The sequence below is a fragment of the Malus sylvestris genome, chromosome 14 (genome assembly GCF_916048215.2).
Source record: "Malus sylvestris chromosome 14, drMalSylv7.2, whole genome shotgun sequence".
Classification (NCBI taxonomy): domain Eukaryota; kingdom Viridiplantae; phylum Streptophyta; class Magnoliopsida; order Rosales; family Rosaceae; genus Malus; species Malus sylvestris.
Genome location: NC_062273.1, coordinates 26139292 through 26167166, shown reverse-complemented (window position 1 = coordinate 26167166; position 27875 = coordinate 26139292). Strand labels below are relative to the sequence as shown.

Genomic DNA, 27875 nt, shown 5'->3' with positions numbered 1-27875 from the left:
TTACTTACCTGGACAAGATCAATGGGCGATCAAGAAGACTCATAGCCTAGATTTGTGACCTCCATTGCACTTTGGAGGGGTGCTCTCCCATGGTCTCCCCAAGCGGGAGAGCCAGCGTCATAATAATCCAAATCGAATTTAATTTATGGCTTGGTAAACCAATGTATTGTAATATGACTGGTTGGAATTATGGTGAAATTTTTTGTTAACCAATTATATTATGGTATTTTGTATAACGAGCCATTTTCCTGCAGTTCTTGTGGATCTTGTGTTAAATTCATATTTATCAACTTTCTATTTTTGATAATGTAAACCTACTTTCCTCATAGAAAGCTAGGACGACGGAAAGTTAGATATGTCATTTTCTCCTATGGAATTGACTGCATGTATTTGAAATTCAGAAAAGAGTCTAAACGAGAAAGCTTACGTCGTTTTAACTTATTAATTGCTTAACTTAATTGTTTGATTATTCTCTTAAGAACTTTCAATGTATAGCTTATGCACCTTCATTTTCCCAACTCTCTAAACGACAAGTCCAAATCCCAATAAAAAAACGACAATTTCATTAATATAAACTAGAAGGGCTATACAATTGTTAAATGGCATCCGTCAAATAAGAGTTTTGTTAAGTTAAATTTTGACTATTTTGTGGTTGGGGGCAAGGCGGCGGCGGCGGCAAATTTGTCTTAAGGAATCATAATGTGTAGCTTATTGGAGGCTGAGCTTTAAATCTGGATGGTGCCACTATTTCAAAAGTGAAGGCTAAGGCTCTCAGAGAGGGCCTTTTTTGGCTCAGAGGAAGGGCTATACAAAGATTATGGTTGAAGGTGACTCTAAGTTGGTCATTCAGTCAGTGTTGGACCGGGGTGCGACGCCATGGAATCCGATTCCTATTATTAAAGATATCAAGTGGGCGGCGACCAATTTTGATTCCACTAACTAGAAACATATTTATAAAGCATCGCTTGCCAAATCCTTCTTATTACTGATTGTCATATTTGGGATCATTGTATGCCTTCATTTGCTCTTCATGCTCTTCAATTTGATTCTGTATGGAACGATTGTACTCAAGAATTTTCCCTTTAATATATTTTTCTTGATCCAAAAAAAATTAATATAAACTAGAACAAATCAGAGAACGTATAAGCGGAAAAGAAGAAGGAAGACAGACAAGCTGTGCAGACTAACCCTTGAAGGATCAAGCTTGTTTTGATACTTGAAAATCAGAGAACGTATAACAAACGATCTATGTAATGTTCCTTTTTACCCTCCAATAAGAATTACTTAATATATTGCAATCATTTATATTCCTTCATTGACTGCCAACAAATTCATGGTATGTGTAGGAAAATATAGATATTTGACATGTGGATGAGAGTGTATTTTATCCAGTTGAAAATGACATCTCCAAAACTCAGGAGAAAAGATTTAAAACATAAGAAATATGGTGAAGAGAAACGATAATCTTGTCTTCTCATATTCATATATTTTTATATTTAACAATCAAATTAAATAAATTACGAAAATAACAAACAAAATTAAGAGGCGTATATATATATATATATATATATATAGAGAGAGAGAGAGAGAGAGAGAGAGAGAGAGAGAGAGAGAGAGAGAGAACAGTTATCATGTCTATAGTGAAATACAAAAACATACAAAAATGGATCGAAGATGTAAAATTATGGCTCGTTTGGAAAATGTTTTTAAATGGCTGAAAAAGTTTTTAATAAAAATATTTTTTAAAACTAATCTTTATTCAAAATACAAGTGAATCGTGAAAAAGTACTTTAAGTACTTCATGCCTCTTGTAAGAAGAACTTAAATGCTTTTAGAACCCAAAATCATTTTTTCTGAAACCGTTTTCAGTCATTTAAAAGCACTTTCGAGACAAGTCTTAAAAGTTTAGTTAGACTAGGCATTTCATCGTTAGAGCATCTCAAAATGAGACGTCAAATTCAAAACATCAAATTTTAATTTGATAGCTGACTTAGCAATTTGACATATTGTCAAGATTTTCCTTCCACCCATTATGCCAAAATTTATTGTTTCATTTATGTTTTTTTTATAACAAAATTAATAATAGTTGAGTTGTTATTGGTTTAAAAATAATAAAATAATACTAAAAAATGCTAGCATTTAAGGTAAGGCAAATGGAATCCCTTTGGAAATAGCAAAAATCAAATTTGAAGGCAGCTTCAAATTTGACATCTCTTTGTCCATATCAGCTTAGCCTTTTTTTTTTATGTCATTTTTAACGTATCGATTAGAGTAAATGGTATATCATTTGTTACTGTTATATGTCTATGTGATATTTTTAGCATCTCGGAGATGATCTTAAATTATTATCAAATTTATTGATTGCGTTGGACTAATCTAAATGTTTCACGACTTGGACTATTCTTGAACTGTATTTTATAATATAGTTGAACGTCTCAAGCAAGTAGTAAATGTTTTATTGTTTACGTTTGTTCTTTCGACATTCCAGAACGCCAAAAACGAAAAGAACAAAGAACTTTATAAAAGAAAAAAAATAGTTAAAAGACACAACGGTCCCCTCAGTATGACTCTTTCAGCACCTAAAGTTAATGCATGCAGGCACGAAAACATGTACATGTACATGTTGAAAAACTTGTAATCACGTGTATCCAAACTCCATTTGTGCCATCAAATTAAACCAACTGTACAAATATACTTAAAAGATTTGTGATGATTGATTAGTTTTGCCGATTAACAATCATCTGATAAGTGTTAATTTGATATGGTTTTTTAGCTAAAATGGTCTCTGAGATTTGAAATCGATAGGATTGGTCCTGAGTTTGTCTATCATCATTCATTTTGTTCATCCCGTGAAAAATCTCCATTATAAAATGACAAAAGTAATCTCAATTTTTGTCAAATCATTTCGACCCATTGTTTATGGAATTGAGAGTATTTTTATTATTTTAGTCCTTATTTAACAGAATTTTTCACGGAAGTATCAAAATGATTGATGGTGAACAAACTTAGGAACCACTTATGTTGATCTCAAATCTCTAGGACCAAAGTGAAGAGTTATGTCAATCTTAAGAACCATTTTGGTTAAAAAGCGATTTGATATACGTTATGTAGACATGTAAATTTCGTTGCATACAAATGATGCATCACAAAGCTCCACGTGGCATATGACTCATCACAAATGGACAAGTCATTAATGACATGTGACACAAATCAAGCCAAGGAAGTAGACAACTTCCCCAAAAAACTCGGCAAACAAGGCAGAATCCCTCTTAAATTCGGCAAGGGCTCAAAATACTCTCAAAACCGGAAAGAAAGTTAAGGCATTTTCATAAAACAAGTAAGAATTGAAGATTGCCCACAAAATAGGCAACAAGGCCTCATAATTTCGGCCAAGGGAGTAAAGTGGTTGAAATTAAGACACAAAACATCCATAAATTCTCTCATGGACAATTTAAGACATAAATCAAAGTCAAATCCACCCAAGGGCAAGCCTTGAGAAGCCTATAAATACAAGGTCCTCCCACAAGCATAAGGGTGGGGAAATTCTTGCATTCAGAAGAACCTTTACCTAATCTTTGAAGACTAATATGCTGCCAAGGCTCTCTTCGAAGAACATTCAATCAAAGCTGAAGCTTTCTCTCGACCAAAGCTGAAGCACTCCTCTTGAAGAATCAAAACAAGCACTCGTGCCGATTCTTTCAAGACTTTGTTGCAAGCTCATAAACTTGTAACGACGTTCGATTCAAGATCAAGTCGCCAAGACCCTTGAATCGACAAAATCCCACACCTTTGCCGCAACCCTAACTTGAAGAAAAGACCGTCTACGCATTGTTTTCAAGCTTAAAACTTGAAGCAATTGTTCAATCGTTCGTCCGAAATCAAGTCATTGCGACCCTTGGATTAACAATCAATCATCTACATCAAATTTGATGACTGAATCAGAGGGAAAATTGTAAACAGAAATTGTAACCTACAAATTCAAATCAATACAAATCTACTTCGTACACGTGTTCTCGTTTCATTCACTACAAGAATTTTCGTGTTTACACTTTGTTCAACAGGTTTGTTAAGTTTTTAGGGCATACAAATTACCGAACATGGATGGTTTCCAAATTTAACAAGTTTTAGATTCGAAACTTCCAACCCTGCATATTTTCGGTTTTTTTCCCTGCATGGTAGGGCAAAACTTGTTTCCTATGCATTTGTCTATCACATCACGGTCAGGATCGATGAGGCTTGAAAGCCAAAGTTAACAAATATATAAATATATACGCTTTGGCTTTTTGTAGAGGTGGTTTTTGAATTTGTTGCTATGCACTTGGTTGGGGCATATTGTTGAATGGCTAGCTAGATGGAGAATTAATGAAAGCTCAAAGACAAAAGGGAAAGTTGCTTTAGGAAATATTGAGTACGTGCTAGTGGCATGCATACAGTGGGTAGGAAGGCATCTGCATATATCACGTTCATGGTTAATTAGGTTCTTGTTAGGTCTGCACCCACTATTAAGTTGTTAACCTCATTCTGCACTACAAGTTACAAACTACCCTGCCGTTTAGGGCACCCCACTATGCCGCTATCATCTATATATGTGTGTATATATATTGACCCTTTAAGTTAGGGGATGCCCATTTTTTTTTTAATGAAGATTAGTTGGGGGCCTACACCACATCGAATTTCAACAATTCGAACTGTCTATTTTTCAAGTTGCACCTCATAAGTCATCCTTGCAATATATTAGCCAAATCAGAAATATATTTGAGTTCAAGAAATTGGCGAATACTATGGTCTAAGATACATTGAAATTTCATCGTGATAATTAATTGAGCAAATAGTTTTGGATTAAATTGAATTTTTGCAAGGAAGATCCATAAATTGAGACTTAGAAAATAGACGGTTCAGATTGTTAAAGTTCGATATGGATTAGGTCCCACAACTAATCCTCATTTTTTTTTAAATGTGGATCTATTTCCTTAAAAGGCCTATATATTTGTATTTGTATGCATATAATTGAATTCGTAAAGGCTTAAATGTCAAAATGGTCCCTTGTTATAGTCATATTGCCAATTTAGTCCCCGTGTTTTCGATTTGGCTAATTTAGTCATTGTGTTTGTCTCTGTTAGCCAATTAAGGACATTTCATTCAATCTCTTTTAAAAGAACTCATAAGAAAAATCATATGAGAAAAAAAAATTACCCTTTCCCTTTATAGAAAAATGCAAATCAATCAAAAATAACACTTATAAGAAATAAAACTTTCAATCTGAAAAATGATTAAAGTTGTGACATAGAAAAGAGAGGAGATAATTCGGGAGGAGGTCGGAGAGTTGGGAGAAGAATAATTTTCTTTTAATTTTTTAATTTATTTCATTTTAAATATTTTAAATCAAATCAATTATAATTTTATAAATAAGCTTATAATAATTTATAAAAAAACATTTAAGAAATTAGATGGAAATGTCCTTAATTGACTACGGAGATAAACACAATGATCAAATTGAAAATACAAGGATTAAATTGACCCAATGACTAAAACATAGGAACCATTTTAACATTTAAACCATTAGTAAATGTATATTAAAGACCTAACCTTCAACGCTTGTGATTGTCCTTTTCAGTTTAACTTAAACGTTACCAAGCTTAACATTATGTTGCCTAAGTACTTTACAGGATCCCCAGAAACCTACTGATTGTTTGTTTTTATGGGGTCATATTATATTCGAATGGGATTATAAAACCAAACAATCCCATGCCAAAACAAACCAACACAGAATCGAACAAAAGGAAAAAAGTAACGGGATTGTCACCGTTACGTCTCTGTTAGTGTTAGGGAGAGACGAGTAGATAGCCAATGTGTTGAATCGGTTAACCTTTTACTCTTGGAGTAACATGACTGTTAAGTAAAAGTTCCTAGAGTACTGTGTTAGATTGTTTGTTCTCTACGAAGAAAAATACTTGACTACTTACGAGCAAGATAAATTATAATAAAAAGCTTTGTTTTTGTCGTTTTAAAAAAACCACATCAATATATGTGTTAGCTTAATTATGATTTGAAAATAAAAAGGAGTGATGCTTTAAATGTAAGGAGTCAAATAGTGTTCTGCTATTAGTATCGCTTTATTATTAATATAAAATAACAAAAACAAATATATATACTTATACATATAATAAACGGCTTGTCTCGCCTTGACTTTCTCTTGAATTCTCAAAACTTCTATCACTCCACCCCCAATGCGGGGCAGAAAACCCATCGTTATCTTAGTTGTGCTACCATAAGCTCTAGGGAAGTTGGAATAGGAGAGCATTCATCTTGGGGTAGGCTTACTACTTAAATGCTTTCAGCAGTTATCCGCACCGCACTTGACCAACCAGCATTTTCCATGAGCACGATACCTGATACACTAGAGGTGCATCCTTCCAGATCCTCTCGTACTAGGGAAAGGTCCTCACATGGTGATTATGTACAATTTTAACCTCAAACATGTTTGTATGAATGTATTAAAGTTGAGAGTATCCGTACTTGTAGTTGCATCCTATTCCCATTCGTATAGTTTATTGAAGCACTTTCGTGGAAGGGTGTCAACCTAATAATCACAGCTAGGGTTTTCATTATAAAAATAAAATAAACTGGAGATGTGAGCTGCAGCCTCTAAAGATACAAAAGTGGAGATTGGAGATATATCATATGTGACTTAAGAGAGTGTGACACGGGTCCATTTATATAATGCAGTTGCAATCCAAATATCTTTTACAAAATAAATCGTTTTAATATATATTTATAGCTTTCACTTTCGTGCTTCTTTATATATTCGAAAGTTGGACCTTCGTACATCTTTTTTTTAGTTTCCTTCTTTCTGTATCTCTACCTTTAATATTCAGACAATGGTGCACCTTACATATTTGTTGGGTGGCGAGGAAAAGACTACATTTTAAAACTATTTTTTGTAAATCATATGATGTGCTGGTTGATGGGTGAATTTTTTTTTAATTATTAAAAATAAAAAGTCAATCAACAATCGTCACATTATTTGCTGTACAAAAAGTAATCTAAAATTTTGATCTCCTTAATATTTTTTTTTCTTCATATTTGTTTGATATATCTCTCTCACAGACACACTATATTTCTTCTTTTTTCCTTGTGTTTTTGTCAAAGATTGCCTTATCTTACGAAATGGTTCTTTTAGCTTGCACGACTCCCTTAATATAACTTTTTGTATTTTTGATATTAAACATTTTCATGTTGACTACGGACCATGAATCACCGAATGGAAAAAGAAAAAAAAAACTTCTGGAAAGTCTCATCGTTGAACTTATGATTCGAGCGATATTCTAATTCAATTAAGTTATAAAAAGGGAGAATCAAATCTGATGGCAGAGGAATTAGCAAATTGCTCTAAGTCACTTGATTTCGCTACATTGCTCTAATTAATTTAGTTGCATTCAATGTCGAAAAACTATTTAGCTAGTAAATTCAAGTTAACAATCTCCAACATCACTTTGTATTTTAACAAATCTTAATATTTGATTAGTCTCTCAGAGATGCTCTTACTTCTCTCTATATGGGTCTTTAAATTTTCCGTTGTTTGTAATTTTCACAAATTCGAGAACAGGCCCATTGTTGCTTATAGGCTTTGACATCCACCTTGTACTGTATTTCTAAATACTCAAAAAAGCCCAGGCAACAATTGGACTATACAAGCCGGTCCAGTTTTTAAAAGCGGGTATCATGACAATTTAACAAAGAATATTGAGTTCTTTTAAGAGTATGATATCCACACACCCTTCTAAATTTTGACCATCGGATCGGATGAATTGATCAACAAGGGGTGTGTAAGAAGTAAAAAAAAAGTGTGCTATTGTGTGAGAAGTAAAAAAAGGTGTGAGGATAGCACACCCCATCTTTTATTGCAATTTCTTCATTTCTCTCCATTTACGTTAAGGATTGAGAATAAATTGGTTTTGAACTCGTAATTCATGAGTTTCAGAATTGAGTACAACTCAAATGAATGGCTGAAAATGCTAAAAACCCCTCGAATTGAATCACCCAACACATCAAATTTAAGTTTTAGCCATTCAATTTCGAGAAGTGATCAACACACTTTACTATCTATTCAAAATCCAAAGACAATTTCTAGGTACATAGAATGCAAAAGAAAAAAAATAATGAAATGAACCAAAAAATGACATTCATCAACTCCCTTGTGCCACACGAAGCGTCCAAATGCAGATTGCAGGAGCCCTTGCTAAAACTGTGTCCGTAGCTCTTCCTTTCTCACCACCAGAAAAGCTTCTAGTATTCACAATCTTCGTAGCATACACGTAACGTATTGTATTTACATTATCTTCAACCGTGAGATCCATAGTTAGCAGTCATGATGAAACTCCTCCCAGAACTCTTTTCAGATCGGATTTCTGTTCTGTGGTAAGCCTTGAAGGATACTTGACATCAAACTTGATTCTCAAATTTCCCTTTTTTCCAGGTTCTTTTGAGATCGGCATTCCCTCATTCGGTACCACCATCTCAACTCCAGGTTTGATGATATCAGTCAACGGGATCATGAGATTCCTTCCGTCTAGCGTGGTTAGGTCAAGAGTCTTGCCGGTGAGTGCCTCCAGCAGTGTTATCTCCTGGTTGACCACCAGATCATTACCGTCCCTCTTGTAAAGTGCATGTGGTTTCTCGTCTACCACAAAAATTAGATCTGCCGGAATCACTCCTAGCTCTTGGTTACCCTTCTCAGGGAAGGTGATCTTTGTGCCCTTCTTCCAACCGGGTCTGATCTCAATAGTTAAAATCTCCTCCACAGTCCAAACCTTACTGCAAGAGAATTAATCATGCATCAGGCCAAATACTCATTGAGAACTACATATTCTTGCACACCTGTATCTGTGTTACAGAACAATATAAAATGGCTAGGCAGAATATGACGTGTGCTCAGGTTATTATTTTCTAACAGAGAAAAGAAAAATAGAAAGTAAGATCCCTAAGCAACAAGTGGCATGTGGCTTCTTAATCAATATCCGAAAATGCAACCAAAAAGGACCAGTCACCCAGACTTCAAAACAAGTAGGTTCTGCATAAAAAAACTTCACTTCTGTAATCAGATTACAAGGGCTAAGTAGGTTTCTCTTTTGGTGCAAGATGATGTTTATAAAAACATGAATAACACTTCGGCATTTCCTCGAATGGCAACATCAAGGCTTATTTCCATAATTAGAGATTTATGACTGATAGAGTTATTTATAGTAACAACTGCAAGATGCTCCAACCATCTAATTACATAAGCAAACCAAATAGCTCTTGATGTTGCAGATCAAATAATCAGTAAGACAGAAAAGTAGGAAAGACAAGATTCAACAAAGAATGCGGCTATCAATGTAAACATTGAAACACAAGGCTTATTTCATACAACCACCCACAAACTAGCCAATCCAGATAGTGCAAATACACTGGTCATGATAATGAATGATAACTCTCAGCCCTTAGGAAAGTCTTGGGGTAAACTCATGGGAAGTGAGATTCAAGGAGGAGCGAGGCTGCCTGTGATTATTAGCCTACTGCCTAGCATAAAGCCCATGATTATTAGCCTACTGCCTAGCATAAAGCGTACACCGTATTTTACTACTGCCTATCCTAAAGCGTACACCGTATTTTATGAGGTTAAACAACTTCTTGCCTTCATTAGCACTATGGCTGCTTAAATTATTATTTATTTTTCTATTCATCTTTCAATGACCAAGTGTAAAGAGCATTTATAACCCTTGTATTCTCGGGTGCAACAACACATATTCTAGAGTCTAGACTAGCAGGACCAACTCTATTCAGAAAACACACAAAAACCTCATGATCCAATTCAAACCCGCCTCGCAAACCAAAGAAAGATGAGAAAGCTACCTTATTGACAGAACCAAACTTAAACAATAAACTGCATGGACTCAAGTTAATCTCATTCTATCACCAAGGCATGAGCTAGGTTAGCGTGGCAGACTCTTCTCCCTATCACCCATCAATCACAAACATATCTGGAAGGTGTTTCATTTACAAAATTCCCACAACAAACTCAATATACTTGAGCAACAAGTTTCAATCTTGTTCGTGCTAAATTTGATTTAACGGGTGCCTTTACGTGACAAAAACCACACAATACGCTTGTTTACATTTCATTACTGCTAGTCTGTTACTCAACTTATAAAAGATTAATACAAATGTCATACATTATTCAAAACATTTCGCAATCGGATAACCTATCAAAGGGAAAGATCACGGCTTGACTAACGGCACTAACATTTCTAAAGAAAGAAAGACTACCCAAATACCGATTGGCATTGCAAACACAAGTAAACAACAAGAAAAAGATAAAGATTCGGGATTTTGCTTGAGACTAAAGAAAATAAAGAATTGGGAATGAAAGATAGATAGTGCAGTGGAATAAAATTACCCAGCACTAACGGCGTCGTAGATGTTTCTGGAAATCTTCATCTTCTTCTTCACACCCTTATAGAGCTCCTCCAAGCTGCACGGCAACAAATTCTCGACCGCATTGGCCTTCCTCTGAGGGGCAGCCCCACCACCGCTACTGGTACCCACAAACTCCGGCCCACCCCCATTGGGCGTCCTAAAGAACCCGTCTCTATACCTCCCTCCGCCACCACCCCCACCACCTCCACCGTCGGATCCAAAAATCTCGGCGTAAATGTCATCGGCGTCCCTGGGATTGAACCTGAACGACGACGTATTCGGGTGCGCGTGGCGCTGGTGGTGATTGTTGTGGTTGGCGTAGTAGTGGTGGCCCGCGGCGGAGGAGGAGCGAGCGGAGGAGGAAGACGAGGGAGGCGGAAATTGCCCCGATTTCAAGGCCTCCTCGCCGTAAAGGTCGTAGATCTGGCGCTTGGCGGGGTCACTGAGGACGTCGAAGGCCTCGGATATTTGCTTGAACTTGGCCTCCGCCTCCGGCCTCTTTCCGGCGGGGTTCTTGTCCGGGTGCCAAATCATGGCCAGCCTCTTATACGCCTTCTTCAGGTCATCCTCGCTCGCGTTCCGATTGACTTTCAGTATGTTGTAGTAGTCCACCCCCATTGCCGCCGCTACAATCGCCTGCTTCTTCTTTGTTTTCGGACTTTCGAATTTTCTCGGTTGCGTTTTCTGGATTTCGTTTTTTTTTTTTTTTTACGTTATGATTTGTGAAGAGTAACCGGCGGGGACGATATCATGGAGAGTTTAAGGTGGGTCTCCCAATTAATTAAAGGGAAAATGTTTTAATAGCGATTAATTAATTGGAATAATAGTTTTTTGTAATTATTTTGTACCTACTCCCGAAATTATGTCAATTGATTCAAGGAATTTTTAAGATGAATTTGAAATGCTTAGGGATGAAATTGTAACGTGTCTTTGGAATCGTTTGAAAGTGTTTTTAAAATGACTGAAACTGCTTTCAGAAAAAATGGTTTTAGACTCCAAAAACACTTCAAGTTCTTAAAAAAGTTGGAGCTAAAAATCGTGTTTGGTAGAAGTGTTTTTTTTTTTCCCTACAAAATTATGGGTCTAAAACAGTAGACGGCAGAAGCAGCTCTAGCTATACTTCTAAAAAAATGTTATTTTTTTATAGGAGGCAAATGAACAATGGCTTTTAATGAAACTTTTGTATCAACAATACTACCTTTCTTGATTTTTTGCTAAAAGTATTTTTAGCACTATAGTACTAAATACTTACCTGCTTTTTTCATAGTTTTATTGTTACAACATAACAAAAGCAGTTGTAAAACAAGGAAATGGATCCTTTCAGGATTTCTTCCACCAAATTCACCAAATTCATTCATTCGGATCCTTAAAATTTGATCAAACGGTAAAAAACAGGGATCAATTTTAAAAGTTATAATAACTTTAGCCGTTTAATCAAATTTCAAAAGTCAAAATTAATAGATTCGGTGGATCCCTTCCCGTAAAAAAAAAAATCACGGCACCTAGAAACTAGACCTAGCTATTACGTTAACGTGCAAAATAAACCGTATATTTTGAACATAATAAGTATGAAATATAAAAAATAAGAGAATGGTTTTTATACATAATTAATAAATCCATAAAAATGGTCTTGAGTTGAGCTGAATGGAGCCCTTACAATAGTGGGACCCAAATAGATTTTCCAGAATATTCTGAACCTGTTTCTGGTAAAGGATCTTTTTGTGATTTGGGTAGGGAGTATAATTTAGAGGTGAATTAAGTATGCTGATTACACAAATATTAATATTTTAAGGATATAATTTCTTTGCAGCATATGAATATGACAAGTTGAAAGGTCATCACAAGAGACAAATTTCAAGTGATTCCTAGCACTAGTGAATCAAATTCAAATCACACAACCGTGGCTAAGAAATGGTTGAAACATCTCTGTGAGTCTTCTCAGTCTCCGAAAAGATGGGCTGACGTGACGAAGCCATAGTCCCCTTTTCAAAGAAAAAAAATAAATTAGCAAATTAGTGGAATGTGATTTTCGTGAATCTCCGTTGTACATTTCTAACTATTAAATTAAATAATCCAAATGAGAATCAATGCACAAAAATAAACAAAGACGTACTGAAAGAGAAAAGAGGCGTGCACAAATCATTTTCGAAAAGATGATACAACAAATCAGGCTAACTCAAGACCAAGACATCCACTTTCGAGTCGGCCAAATCACAGCGAGTTAGCCATCGAGAAAGGTATCATTCTTTTCGTCTTATCGAGAAGAATGATTTTAGTTTTTGAATCACTTGATTTCGTTGAGTATTGAAGAAGTTATGAACGTTTAAAGTTTACTCAGTTTATGGCAAGTTTTCCAGTTTTCCCTCGGACGAATCAACTTTGAGGTTATTTTCCGACCATCTCCGGCAGCCATTGGGCTTCCAAATAGGTATAATCTTATTCTACACTTTCCTATCTTCATTTTGATATATTATGGGTTGAATTTGGTTAAGAAACGATTGAGTTACAAAGTTTTGAAAATTGGCCAAACTTCTGGCCAAGAGCTACGGGATACTTAACGGAGTTTTTAACGGAATGACCAAATTGATGGATGGTGGACAATCTCAGGGACCACTTTTATCTATTTGAAATGTTAGGGATCAAAGTGATGAGTTATGCAAATCTCATGAATTATTTTGGCTATTTAGCCCAGAAAAAATGGTCTTAGACTCCAAAAACACTTCAAGTTCTTAAAAAAAGTTGGAGCTAAAAATGGTGTTTGGTAGAAGTGTTTTTTTTTTTCCTACAAAATTATGGGGCTCAAACAATAGACGGCAAAAGCAACTTTAGCTATGCTTCTAAAAATATGTTATTTTTTATAGGAGGCAAATGAACAATAGCTTTTGTTGATGCACAAAATCAGTGAAGATTTTGATACAACAGAAAGTGTTAAGTTTGTGACCTTCGCTAGATTGCTCTGGTCATTAGTGTGGATAAGTATGTAAATGAATAGAGATAGGGAAACAAACACAAGATGTACGTGGTTCACCCAGATTGGCTACGTCCACGGAGTAGAGGAGTTCTCATTAATTGTGAAGGTTTACACAAGTACATAGGTTCAAGCTCTCATTTAGTTAGTACTAGTGAATGATTTAGTACAAATGACATTAGGAAATATTGTGAGAGAATGATCTCTATTTATAGAAGAGAGTTTCTAGTTTCATTCTGATATTGACACGTGTCGTGTTGTGATTGGCTTCTGATGTTGACACGTGTCGCGTTATGATTGGCTTCTGATGTCGACACATGTCGCGCTATGATTGGCCTCCTGGTTGGAGGGAAACTCTTCTGGGTCCTTGACGGTATAACGTTGACCGGTACTCAATAGTTTCGGGATTGATCAAGTATGGTACAAACAGTTTTTAGTGAAACTTTCATATCAACAATACTACATTTCTTGATTTTTTGCTAAAAGTATTTTTAGCACTAGAGTACAAAATACTTACCTGCTTTTTTCATAGCTTTATTGTTACAACATAACAGAAGCAGTTGTAAAAAAAAGAAAATGGATCATCTCTAGATTTATTTCACCAAATCTACCAAATTCATTAATCCGGACCCTTGGAATTTGATCCAACAGTTAAAAACAGAGGTTCACTTTAAAAGTTATAATAACTTTAGCCGTTAGATTATATTTTAAAGACCCAAATTAATTGATTTGGTGGAAGGGATCCGAGGATCCCTTTCCGTAAAAAAAAAGACCTGGATTGTTTGCCCTCCCCCATTTCATCCCCTCCTATTTCTGTGGTCACGGTTAAACCACGTCAACATTTTATATTCCTATTGTTTTTTGTTTTATTATTTCTATAAAAAAATCAATATAAAATGTTGACGTGGTTTAATCATGATCACATAAATATGACGGGATGAGAAAAGTATGAGATGGGGAGGTCAGACAAAAAAAATCACGGCACCTAGAAACTAGACCTAGCTATTACGTTAACGTGAAAAATAAACCGTATATTTTGAACATAATAAGTATGAAATATAAAAAAAAATAAGAGAATGGTTTTTATACATAATTAATAAATCCATAAAAATGGTTTTGAGTTGAGCTGAGAGGAGCCCTTACAATAGTGGGACCCAAATAGATTTTCCAGAATATTCTGAAGCTGTTTCTGGTAAGGATCTTTGTGATTTGGGTAGGGAGTATAATTTAGAGGTGAATTAAGTATGCTGATTACACAAATATTAATATTTTAAGGATATAATTATCTTTTTATATACAATATTGTTGCTATTTCTTTGCATAATACCCATGCACTAAAAACATATTAATATGACAAGTTGAAAGGTCATCACAAAAGCCAAATTCCAGGTGATTCCTGGTACTGGTGAATCAGACCACACGATCGTGGCCAAAGAATGGTTGAAATGTCTCTGTGAGTCTTCTCAGTCTTTAGAAAAAATGAACTTACGTGACGAAGCCATAGTTCCTTTTTTCAAAGAAAATAATAAATTAGCAAATTAGTGGAATGCGATTTTCGTGCATCCATTTTCTCCGGTGTACGTTTCTAACTACTAAATTAAATAATCCAAATGAGAATCAATGCACAAAAATAAACAAAGACGTGCTGAAAGAGAAAAGAGGCGTGCACAAATCATTTTCGCGAAGATGATACAACAAATCAGGATCACTTTTAATAAATACAAAATGAGAACACCCTCAAAGCTCATAAGGTCAATGAAGAAACAAATCGCCTGCCGACCAATTTAGAATGCAAACCATCAAACACAATGATGTAGACATGACAAATATACAAGTGTAATTGACAGGTACAACACGATCGGAGAACTACGTACGACGTATGTATACACAAGCCTCGATGATCCCGACAACCATGCAGTCCTTGAAGCCACAAGCTAACAACCTACCAATAAGTCAGGCCGATGGAGTCCGAGAGGATTGATTCAGTATCTGCCCCCAAATCTCAGTTTACAAAACCCCATCCGCCGTGAATTTCAGGTGTATCGACAGTAAAAGAGAAGTAGCCCCCAGCAAGCATGCACAATCTAAGGAAGAAAAGGAGTTATACGGCAATGGCTTGACCAGTTAGCCCGTCGTGAAGCTGCAACGAACCATCTTTCATTAGGTTGAGGCTTAAACTCTTGAATCTCTCCCTCGAATACTGTCGAGATGCCTTTCTCCAATCAGTTCCCGTTTTCATCATCGCAACAAACTCGTCGTAACTGATGCGTCCATCCTGATGGTTTGCGAAGATGAACAATAAATTACATCACATGGAGCATTTGTACAAAAATACAGGAAAATGCAGGATGTAAGGAGCAAGGAGCAAGTATAAACAATAGAAGAGATGAAAAGGCTTGAAAGTGAAACCTTGTCAGTGTCGACCTCACGCATGATGTCATTCAGCACCTCAGTATCAGTTTCACCAGATTCATCTTGTAAACTTTCCCTTAGCTCACCTAATTCAATATATCCACTTCCATCTTTGTCAAAGAACACAAACGCTCTGCGGAGATGCTCATCGTTCTCCATCTTCTGCAAGTGAATTGTTACTGCTGCAAACTCTCCATAGTCCAGAACGCCATTCCCGTCAACATCAGCCTATAGAAAGAAAAATACCACAGAAGGCATCGTTTTGTTTGTTAAATGAAAAATGAAGAAGTATTAAAAACTCAGTGAATGAATCAAAACCGCAGTACCTACCACTTCCATCAACATCTTAATCTCCGGTTCAGCCAATTGTGAACCAACTTTGTGAAGCCCCAACTTCAATTCCTCATATGTTACTCTGCCATCTTTGTCAGTGTCCATCAATGTAAACATGTCTCTGATTACTTCCACTTCTTTAACAGATAAGTGTTCTGCAATTACCTACAGTATTTGATTGGAATAAAAAATGAATCCCAAATGTTAAATACTTCGTAAAAAACAAATCTTTAAAATAGTAGCCAATACTTCAACTGACACTCATAAAGTACCGGTTACTGATGCTTACCCTTAGGGCCTTCTTTTTGAATCTATTCATTACTGAGAACTGCTTGAGTCTTGGCCTCACTATATCACCTAATGGAACGTTTGGAGCTTTCTTCGCATTATGTAGCCATGGATGTTCTGTAATCACAAAACGCAAAGCACAACTCAGTTCACCTATTTTACAAAATGTAAGTTATGTTGCAGACCTAGTCAATCTAGCATCAGCGATTCAGCATAGACATGCCAAAACACACTCATAAGTTTCATTTCTTTCTTGTTTAATGCTAAACTAATGCACACAAAAAAGGGTTTGCTCCAATTTGGTCAAAGACCGAAAACATTCTCAAATGTTTACCTTGGCTAGGACTCTAAATCAAATAGGATACACAATTTCTTATCTAAATCATTTAAAATTAAATTGATTTTCATAAAGCCATAAACTTTATGGTATTGATCATTTCTTCTCTTTTTTCAGATCAAATTTTTGGATCAATAAGAGTTCATTTAATCAAAATATCATCACTCTACAGAGTGGTACAACCAAACTACTGAGGGAGAAACTGAAACAACAAACTCTAACAACAAAACAGAAACCTCAAATGAAAAATAAGGTTAAAAAAACATAGAGAAATCCTAGTGATTGGAAATAATGACTAATAATTGGAGGGAAGCTTCCAATCAGCATCTCTAGTTCCAGTAGCTTGCTCTATTAAATAAATCAGCCGGTTCTATGACTTATTCTAAATTTTACCCTTACTTGCAGTTAAAATGATATAATGAAAAAAAGAATGCGCCTTTTATCTAATGCATTATGTCATTTGGGGCCCGAATTGCTACTATACAGGATCTTGTTAATGTATTGTTTTCATCAATGATTTCTCTTGTTTCATTTATTTATTGCATAGTAGGTCTGTATTGTTTGATGTTTACTAATGCATGTTCTTGTGAACACGACTATAATGCATGTTCTCGTAACATCAAGATATTTCGCTTAGATTCACATAATGCCATGGAATATAGACTCCATAATTTTCCAATTCCTAAAACAAGATGCCTTATAATTCATTACACATTTAGTGAGAAGAAGTGTATAATCATCCATCGCACCAACTAACGCAATGCTATTGCCATCAAAATGTTGAAGCATGACCAACTATGCAACTCTCTTGAAATGCCATCAGGTAAAGATTCAGAGACACACTGCTGAAGACTTACCAAGCACCTGTTGCGCAGTCAAGCGCTTTCTGGGATCTGGCTCCAGCATCTGTCGAACAAGGCTTTTAGCACTCTCTGAAATCTGAGGCCAGGGTTCTCTCTTGAAATCAATCACCCCCCTCAAGATTGCAAGAGCCACACCCTGTTCAGACTCTGTCGCATTGAAAATTCAAACAAAGAACCAACGTTACAATCCCAAACCAAAATCAAACCGCCCAGATAACGAAAAATCAACTGGGTTTAAACATATTTTGGGAGCTAAATTCACCAGAATACCTGCCCAAAATGGAGGAACTCCACATAACAAAATGTAAAGTATCACTCCGGCGCTCCATATATCAACCTCCGGCCCATAATTTCGTTTCAAAACCTCCGGTGCCATGTAGTACGGACTGCCCACAATCTCCATAAACCTCTCCCCTAAACCCCCACACAAACAAAATCAAAATCAAAATCCATGAAATTCAAACACAAATAAAACCAAATAAATCCGTACAAACCCGAAAATCCGTCTAGAATTCAACAAGATCCCAGAAAAGTACCAGGCTTGAAGAACACAGAGAGCCCAAAGTCAATGGCTTTAAGGGGCGAGTGCTCCTTCTTGTTCGAGAAGAGAAAGTTCTCAGGCTTCAAGTCCCTGTGCATAACCCCATTAGCATGGCACATCCTCACCACCTCTGCCACCGTCCTGGCGACGTTCGCCGCCGCCCGCTCACTGTAATGCCCTCTGGCCACAATCCTATCGAAAAGCTCGCCGCCCTCGCAGAGCTCCATGACCAAATGGACGTTCTCGTTGTCCTCATACGTCGCCTTCAGCTTCACTATGTTCGGGTGCTCCGGCAGCGTCGACATTATCGCCACCTCCCGCCGCACATCCTCTATATCCACCTGAACCAAACAAAAAACCCAAATCACAAAAAAACCCACCAAAACCAAACGGCATGTCGGATTTCTCCGATTTCAGATCTGTGAGCCGTCGTGCGTACCGCCGTTCGAAGCTTGCGTTTCGATATGGACTTGCAGGCGAGTGCCTGCTTTGTCTCCCGGTCCGTGCACAGGTACGTGATGCCGAACTCGCCCCGACCCAGTTCCCGACCCAGCACGTACTTGTCGCCGATCCGGGTCCGGTGGCCAAGCGGGATCACATCCTTGAGAACTCGGATCGGAGCCGGGGACCGGATCGGTTCGTCGGAGAACGGGTTGGACCGCCGCTCCCGTGCCTTCTTCTTTTGTTTATCGCCGGAATTCTTGTCGTCGCTACTTATGACGTCAGCTCTCACGCAGACGTTGCAGTTCCCCATGGCCGCGCACCAAAACACTGCGTTTCGGGTAGCTCAAAAATTTAGTCTTCCTCTTCTTCCAGCAGAAAGGCGCGAGCTTGACAGAGCAGAAACAGAAGTGGGGAGAAGGAAGAAAGAACAAGGTTTCTCCTTTTGGCTTTATACCAAAACGGTGCGTTTAGGGGAGGTGGTGGTGGGTCGGGGTGGTGCCGCCGGGCGTGCGTGACAGGTGGGAGAGAGAGGAGAGAGAGGAGAGAGAGAACACGGGATCATCAGGTTAGAAAGGAAAGAAACTGAAAAAACTGGGGCTTTTTCCAAAAAAAAAAATTTGAAAGGGTATTTTTTAGATTTAATTTAAACTGATCAATCCTCTGCGTTTGTGTTGAATTAGAGTGGGGGGTTTGGGGATTAATTTTCCCAGAAACGTTGTCGTTGTCGTCGTCGTCAGTCAGTGGAATTTTCTGTCATTTCAGAGGTGGAGGAATATAGTGTTGGAGGGAACATAGAGTGCGGTGTGCCGCCAAGTGATTTGGACATTTGTGATTAGGGTAATTTAACAGTTGAAATGCGGTAAAATTCTAAATCATGTATGTTCCTTAGTTTTGAGTTCGAGGTACGAAACCGGAAAAAATACGGGTTATTTCGTGGTTAAAAACGTTGGGGAGACATGTGTTGTTGATTGTTACCAAAGTTGATATACTTTGATGTCGGATTTAAGAATTTTTCGACGAGACGTGATGCGTCTAGTATTATTTAAAAAAAAATAAAAAATTCAAGTTTTAGGAAGTTAAGATGCCAATCTCTAAGCCTTTGGCATGATGTTAAAATACAGCCCATCTTTTATCATCGTCTCGGCCCCATTGGAAATTAATCATACCCTTCTGCAAAAATTAAAAAAAATTAACAATTGAGATGTACTTATTACAGTTAATTACTGAAAACGAGCTCTAATCCACTAGTAACTTACAATGAAGGGTGCCAAATGGCAACTAACAAAATATGAAATCTTCTATTCAGCTACCCAAATAACAACAATATATATCGACATCAAATCAACATAACACCACATTTTTATATTGAAAACCACATTTAGGACAATTCGCCTACTATAAAGCTCTCGTCAAGTGAAACTAGAAAACACATCAAACTTGCAGCTAGTTTTTGAACATTTTTCAAAGAAGATGAATTATGAATTTGTAAATTTATAATCAAAATTATGGTCGAAACAAACGATTAGCTCTTTCTATAGCGAAACTAGAAAACACATCAAACTCGACCTTCTAATTAACGAATTAAACTGAGTTAACTAGATGGTCATATTTAAGCTAGATCTCTCAGCTACCAACTACTTCACAATATTGTCCCTTAAATAAAACACCAACTAATACTTAATTAGATTCACAATTGTTTTTGTTTAAAAAAGGATTAACAATTGCTAAAACATAAGGAAGGTAATTTGGATTAATAATAATTGCTCCAAATGATCTCATCCGTTGATATGTGGGTTGTAGATGACGTGGAGGGATCGAATCCAATGGACACTAGTTGTTGAACGGTTGACAAGTTAGAGTCCATGTAATAACTACGAATATTTGACTTGGTCGGCAGGCCACTGTATTTGTCTTCAACCCAATCAAAATAAATTAAAGTAAATTAATTAGACAATTAATTACGATTAGCTCTTCTGTGCGTTACATTTGGCGCGCTAAATATTTTTTTTCTTCCAAAAATAAATATAAAAAATAAACTGTTCCATCGTTGGAAGCTATAAAGAAATGGGACTAAGATAATGCCGGCACTCTTCCTATAATCTGCATGATTGTCTCTGGAACATACGTAGAACAATTGGTGACGAATTACAGTTCTCCACTCTTTACGAGCTTAGAAGAGGTTAGTTAAGAGTTGCATCTTATTTGTGATCACAATCAAGTTGATTCACAGCTTACAGAGTATCGAACTTAGAACCTTCTATTTTTTCTTTAGAGAGCTAATGTTCCCACTTTTTCACTGGACCATTTGTCATCGTTTTTTAAATTTGTTCTTGGTGAATGCATACTTTGGATTTGTCACATGGACGAGAGATATCTTCTTTCTGATCACATTTCTTTGACAGTTAGAGTACTGGTTTGGAAATTGAGGTGTTTTTATAAAAAATGGGTATAAAAAAAAACTAAGCTTAAAAAGGTGTTTGGTAAACACTTAAAAACAACTTATTTTCACAGTTTTAGGTGGAAAAAAATGAAAACGTAAAGCAGCAAAAATGAGCTTATTCTCACAACACAGCAAAAACAATTTTTTTTCAAAACACAGCAATACCAAATCAGCCAAAAGAACGATATGACTTAAGCCAAAAAAGTCAATAGTAGATTCCATAGCAAATATGCTTTATTTTTTGTATTATTGGATTGAAATTTTTGCTTAATTAGTCAAGAAGTGGGGTTGGTTGTACAACTAGTAAACCCTATCTGAAAGAATTCATTGTGAGGTTGAATATAATCAACATGCAGGTATGAACTATGAACCACTCTTCCAAATTGCCAATTGACTTCTTGTGATCCTCATTCACACACGAAATGACAATTATGAGTGAACGTTTACACCAAAAGTCTGATTAATACAAAGTCTTTGAGCGTAGAGAGCGTTTTTGATCCATTATGGTAAATTATTATCGAATTTGTTATTTATAAAAACAGAATATAAGTAAGTATTGTGTTGAGGGAGTTCAAATGAGATTAGGGTTCGAACTATAACAAATTAAGAGTTCGATTTCTTTCAATGTAATTGGGGAAAAATTTAAGTACCGAACAAAATTACATCATGTTGTGAGATGAATTGAAATAAAAATATGGACAAAAATCTTCTCCCGATCCCATTGTCTGGAGTTCAATGAACAGGTAATCCAAACAGGTCAAATTGAATTCGACAATTCCTTTTAACTCATTCCGCTGACTCATCTTATACAAACCAAGGACCTCTGGATAGTCTGAATTCTCTAGTCCTTAAACTCTGGACTGTGAGGTCCGGAGAGGAAGCAAAACCCAAACTATGGCCATGGACTTGGGGAAGAAATATATATGAAAATCAAGAGAGGAAGGTGTGGAAGTAATAAGGTGGTGACTTGGTCGACATGAAGAAGTCTTTGAAAGCCCACAAAAATGGAAAACTTAAGATTCCACCACTGAAGTCAACAAGATGATGGCACGCATATCATCTTTACTAAAAGGAAAGCTTGTAATATGATTTGTTTTTTTCCTTCTTCCCATACAAGTTCCTCCTTTACCTAAAAGTAATTAGCAGGGGAAAGTAGTCCAAGCAGAAAGGCAATCACAAATTCACAATCACGATCACTTTTGTTCTAAGTAAAAACCCAAGTAAATAAAAGTGCTTTTCAACTTTTACTTCTTGATATTCTTTTTCATACTGCTGAAATTTTGGAACTTTGTTTTTGTGAAATAAAGTATTGAAATTTGAAGAATTCGTGAAAATGTAAATTTCTGAAGGGTAAATTTTAGCCTTCAAAATGCCACGCAGGTCAACAAATTTATATGGCTTTTTATCTAAAATGGTCATTGAGATTGTATAACTTCTCACTTTGCTCCCTGAGATTTAAAAGTGATATCTGAGATTATCTACCGTCAATCATTTTGGTCATTATGTACGAAATCTCTGTTAAATAGAGAATATTTTTGTCAAATCGATCCCTCTCTTTTAACTGGTAGTTTCTTTCATTTAACAAAGGTTTTTCACAGAATGACCAAAATGATTGACAGTGAACAGTCTCAGGAACCACACTTCTATCGATTTTAAATATCAAGGACCAAAGTGATGAGTTTTGACAATCACGGAGGTCATTTTGACTAAAAAATCTGTTTATATTTAAACAGCTAAATTTGTGTTATCTGTTAGAAATGTTCTTCTTTTTTTTTCCTTGTGTTAGAGATGCTCTTCAATATGTAACCAAATAATTAGTTGGGGAGGAGATCGTTGGGTCGAACTATCAGCTTTTAGCCTTGAATTACATGCATATAGCTGCAAAGATAGATGGTGTGTTGAATTCGACTTGTGCTTTCAGGTTTTGTTGTCAAGGCTTCCACTTGCTAACACACCCTAGCTAAGTTTCCTTCGTGATATCTTTAACATGTGGTCCATTTTATAAATGACATGCACAAATTTAAAGGTTAAGTATTTTCCACGACGTGTTCTTTCGCATATGTGCTTTCTCATGCATGCACGAATTAATGAAGATTATACGTGTCTTTTCACTTGTAGAAAAAATCTGTCTTATATCGTGGGTTGTATACAGTAAATTACACTCTCCACCACTCAAAAGATCCATTCAGCAGCATGCATGGAAAATATCATGCAAAAGTTGTTATGAATGTATTGCTACTGAACTTGCATGGATCACCTCATCGACATAGGTGCCTTTGGCTAGTTAATCTAATCGAAACATTGCTACATGCTAATCTAATTAAAAATATATGGTACATTATGTTGCTATCTCATTAAGTAAACAATAATGTAGGTATTATGGCCAAAATGATATTTGAGATTGGCATAACTCTTCACTTTGGTTCCTGAGATTTGAAATCGATAAAAGTGGTCTATGAGTTTGTCCACCATCAATCAGTTTAGTCATTCCCTAAAAATATACGTTAAAAAAAGAACAAAATAACAAAAATACTCTTAATTTAATAAACAATGGGCTAAAAATTGTGGGTATTTTTGTAATTTTATTCTTATTTAACGAATTTTTTTCATGGAATTATCAAAATGATTGACGGTAGACAAACTGTCATAGACCAATTTTATCGATTTTAAATCTTAGGGACTAAAATGAGAGATTATGCCAATCTCAAAAACAATTTTGACTAAGAAGCCAACAATTTGCATATTAAAATCATGTTCTAAATTTGTGTTTTTCATTAGAACAACGGTCAATATTAATTAATAAAAAATGCTATGAAGACTACATTTTTATATTAATTTGATGTAATAAATAATGAATTTAAATAGTTGATTTGATGTTGGTTATGCGTATCATTTATCACATCAATATCAATATCAATATAATATATATAATCTCTCTAACGTTGTTCATATTAACAATTTCACACACTTTAGACATATAACATAGCAAATCTAAAAGATTAACATTTTCCCAAAACATCATAAAACCCAACATAGCTAACTCCATTATATTTTTTTGTCTAAAGGTTATGCGTGTGGGGGAAGTAAAATCAAGGTTCCTTTGACTTATGTCTCACTTGAGGCCACTCTAATTCACCAATCAAGCATTCTAACTTGCAACTATCTGATTACCATTTGTTAATAATGCATGATGTTACACAGAAAAAGTCTTTTATCTTTTACTGCAAGCAAGACTCTCTCATTAACCCTATATCTTTACTTAATCCACAATTATATATTATTAATTAATCGTAATGAAGGGACCCTCATATAATTTCGTTTATATCAAAGAGCTACAGCTAGCAGTGGCCAAAAGTACTTTTGAAATTAAAATTGAAAAGGAAAGCTGGAAAAAGTTGATAAACTTTGCTTTTGATGCAGTAGGCGTGGAGGGTGAGCTGGGAAAGAACGCATGCTTTTCTTGAGGATATCACCAGACAAAATCATGCTCCCAAACATGGCCTTTCATTCTCTTTTTTCAATCAAAATTGCGGAAGAACTTGGCCTACTACGTACTATTTAGTTCACGATTTAAATTATTATATTTCATGCCACGTTCCCACATGCTAGGGTTTAAAGTTGTCTACGTGCATGAGTAAAAGAAAGCCTTTCAATCATTGTTCATTACCTAATCACATGAGGATTAAGGAGCTAACTAGCTGCTAATTCCGTTTTTAAACTGCTAAACTCACAACTCACGCCGTGATCGTAAAGCTTCCACGATTCTCCATGAACAAGAACATAGTGTACACAGGTACGTATGTAGAGACAATCTTAGATGAAACTGGTTCGGCTATTTACATAATTGAATTTCACCATTATTTCATACTATCTTCACAGTTCATACTAGGGAGGGATACTGAGGGATTAAGGGTACGCATGCCATTTTCCTTCCCTTCTTTTTCACACATAATGCACATATGTTAATGAATAATCCGCGTATCACGAAGTAGCACCCATGTAAGCAAAGAATGAGCAATTTTAAGTGTTACGTCAAATAAAAAGCAGTTAATTTGACAGTTAGACTGACGGAAGTAAAGAAAATTGAGATTTTACCATAAATCCAATATAGGGAGCAACCCAAATTACTTATAAGCACACACAAAGTCAATTCTCTCGTCAATATGAGATTTATTCTCAACAGAAAGAGTCAATAGTTCAATGCTTCCTAATTTTTGGTTAAGGTAAAGATCATTCACTTTCACTCTAAGCTTTAACTTTAAAGTGCTGTTTTTGCTAATTATCAAATAAACACAGACCAACCTAACGGTTGCATAGGTCCAAAATGACGAGTTCGATTATGGTCCAATGGTAGCTGGTCATGTCATTTACTTATTTATTATACTTTCTACTTTATTGGCAGATTAAGATCGAATGATGGATAACTATAATTTTTTAAAATTGTTGAGTCTTAAAGAACATGACTGTACATGTAACTGACCCACAAAAATAAAAGAGTTTTACAAAAGTAGTGTGGGCCTGGTCTGAAAACATATCATGGCCGAAACTAATGTGAAGCCTGAAGACTAAAGGCCCATGATAACGACCCAGATCCGATTTCTAGAATCGGTAACAGATAATACATAGGGAGGTCCGTTTATAAGTTTATAACTAACGGAATAATTAGGGAAAGTAATTAGAGGAATTAACTATGGCTTTTTTTATCAGCACCTCACAAAATATTGAATGCATCCCACATTAAAATTTAATATTAAACGACTTATTTATCTCACTATGCAATGACAATTTTGACCTTATTAGGTTTAAAAAAAAAATGAAATAAAAATATCTAAATACACCCCAAATCATTAAACCCTATTATTTATCTTCTCAACTATCAAAACCCTCACACCCTCCATTGTTGAACAAAATCCTAACCAATGAAACTACAAATATGTTGATTGAGAAAAATTGTTTTTGACGAATGGAACGCAAAATCAATGTTTCGGAACCTTCACATAAGGTAAGACTTCATATGCCTTTTTCATATCCCTTATGGCCTCAACTATGTTTCATCTGTGGTTTGGTTAATTTCATATTCTTTTTTTTTTCTTCCATTGGTTATTCATTTTCTTCTTTGCAGGTTACAAATCCAGACAGTGATCCTCTTAGAGAATGTTTGGTTATGTCCTTTGAAATGAACATTGGAAAGCGACAAAATATTTTGGAGGTTGGACATGAAAATGCATCACAGGTTTGTTGGCATGTACCACTCTGCCTATTGATATTGAGTGGTATGGTTCTTAACAAATAATTGAGGTGTATGATTCTTAGTAAATAAATGAGGATTTGATAATAATTTTTGGTGTATTTAAATAGGATAGCATACAAGGCAATACCTCTATAGGGGACAATGAGGTTGCAACAACTAGCGTTGTTGATTACATAAACGCATTTAAAATTGACAAGGTAACTATTTTTAGTATATTGAATGTGCATCTGTGAATTTCATGGAAACTCTTGCATTCTTTTATGCAACATAGTGCTTTAGGTTCATAATAGGGAATAACATATGGGTTGGAATCTTAGCATGTCTACAAACATTTTGTTAGTGGCAAATGGCAATGATCTTGTATGTACAGGTATTCAAAAGTAAAAATGATTTGCTTGATTGGACTCGTGCACAAGGAAAAAAGAATAATATGGTTATTGTCATTAAGAGGTCTGATGCGGGAGGGGTTGACCGAAGGGGGAAGAGAGCTCGAATAACATTTGCTTGTGAGAGACATGGTGAGTATTGATCCATATTGAGAAAGTCTGATATTAATGACTAAAATTCTGATGCAAATAATAAGAAGAAGAAAGAACCCAGAAATACTGGTACTAAAAAATGCGGATGTCCATTTATGTTGAAAGGAGTCAATGTTGAAGAAGGAGATGAATGGAAATTGGAGGTTGAGTGTGGGGTGTATAGAAGATGTGGGGTGTATGTACAAAATATAAGGTGTATATTAAGAATGTGGGGTGTGGGGGGTATTATGGAAAAGTATGTGGGGTGTATTAAGATAATTTTTAAGTAAAAAAGTAAATGTGGGGTGTATTAAGTATGTGAGATTTATTTAACAATTTGTGGGGTGTTAATATAATAAGCCATTAACTATCTTAATTTAATTACTCATTTGAACAAGATTATCTGCTTTAGAGCAATTCCACCCCTAAAGATTTTGCGCAAGCACCCAGCGCATTTATCCACTCAAGTGAACAGTAATAGACCTCAGTAAACAGTAATAGGCCAAAACATCTCCACCCCTAACAAAAAATAGCCTGGTCAATTTTATTAAAATATTATTATTTTTTATTATAAAATAATAAAAATAATAATTTTATTATAAAAAAAGGATAAGTCAGGAACCTCCGGTTCCACTATAACTCTCTATACTCTCCCTCTACATCCCCCTCTAAATCCTCAGAAACTCCATTTTCTTCCCCCGAAATCACCAACAAAAATTTTATCCAAATTACCAACAAAAATTCAACAAATATAACAAATCCCCAATTCAAGAATCAAATCCCTAAAAACATATCAACAAAAAAATTCTAGAGAGAGAGAGGGTGTGTGTGGTGGTGGGTACCTGAGAGAGAAAGCGAGCACCGAAAACAATGGAAAATGGTCCGAAATGCTTTTGCTTATCCTCTATCTCTCTTTTTCTCTCTCATCTTGAGAGCATTACAAAAAACAAATAACGTGAAAACATATAAAACGTGAAATAGAGGGGAAGAGAAAATGTTGCTCTGCACCAAGGCCTAGGAATCTC

The 27875-nt window shown here is 35.8% G+C and overlaps 2 protein-coding genes, 1 long non-coding RNA gene and 1 pseudogene across 3 annotated transcripts; 2 read left to right on the top strand and 2 right to left on the bottom strand.

The window, feature by feature from the left end:
* Positions 1 to 128, top strand: LOC126601026 (U1 spliceosomal RNA; annotated as a pseudogene).
* A 7917-nt stretch (positions 129 to 8045) lies between these two features.
* LOC126600966 (uncharacterized) lies at positions 8046 to 11195 on the bottom strand. Its single transcript, XM_050267659.1, has 2 exons — positions 10436 to 11195; positions 8046 to 8814 (listed from the first exon to the last, which is right to left on the bottom strand). Exons 1-2 carry the CDS (start codon positions 11071 to 11073, stop codon positions 8367 to 8369), a joined length of 1086 nt encoding a protein of 361 aa, XP_050123616.1. The 5' UTR covers positions 11074 to 11195; the 3' UTR covers positions 8046 to 8366.
* A 3874-nt stretch (positions 11196 to 15069) lies between these two features.
* On the bottom strand, positions 15070 to 19319 carry LOC126599951 (calcium-dependent protein kinase 10-like). The gene is made up of 8 exons (XM_050266430.1): positions 18637 to 19319; positions 18193 to 18538; positions 17927 to 18070; positions 17651 to 17803; positions 16458 to 16573; positions 16166 to 16333; positions 15833 to 16063; positions 15070 to 15698 (listed from the first exon to the last, which is right to left on the bottom strand). The coding sequence occupies exons 1-8, from the start codon at positions 18949 to 18951 to the stop codon at positions 15525 to 15527; spliced, it is 1647 nt and encodes a 548-aa protein (XP_050122387.1). The 5' UTR covers positions 18952 to 19319; the 3' UTR covers positions 15070 to 15524.
* A 5328-nt stretch (positions 19320 to 24647) lies between these two features.
* LOC126601022 (uncharacterized) lies at positions 24648 to 26545 on the top strand. Its single transcript, XR_007615666.1, has 2 exons — positions 24648 to 24874; positions 26204 to 26545. It is a non-coding gene; the product is annotated as an uncharacterized LOC126601022 (long non-coding RNA).
* Positions 26546 to 27875: the final 1330 nt, after the last annotated feature.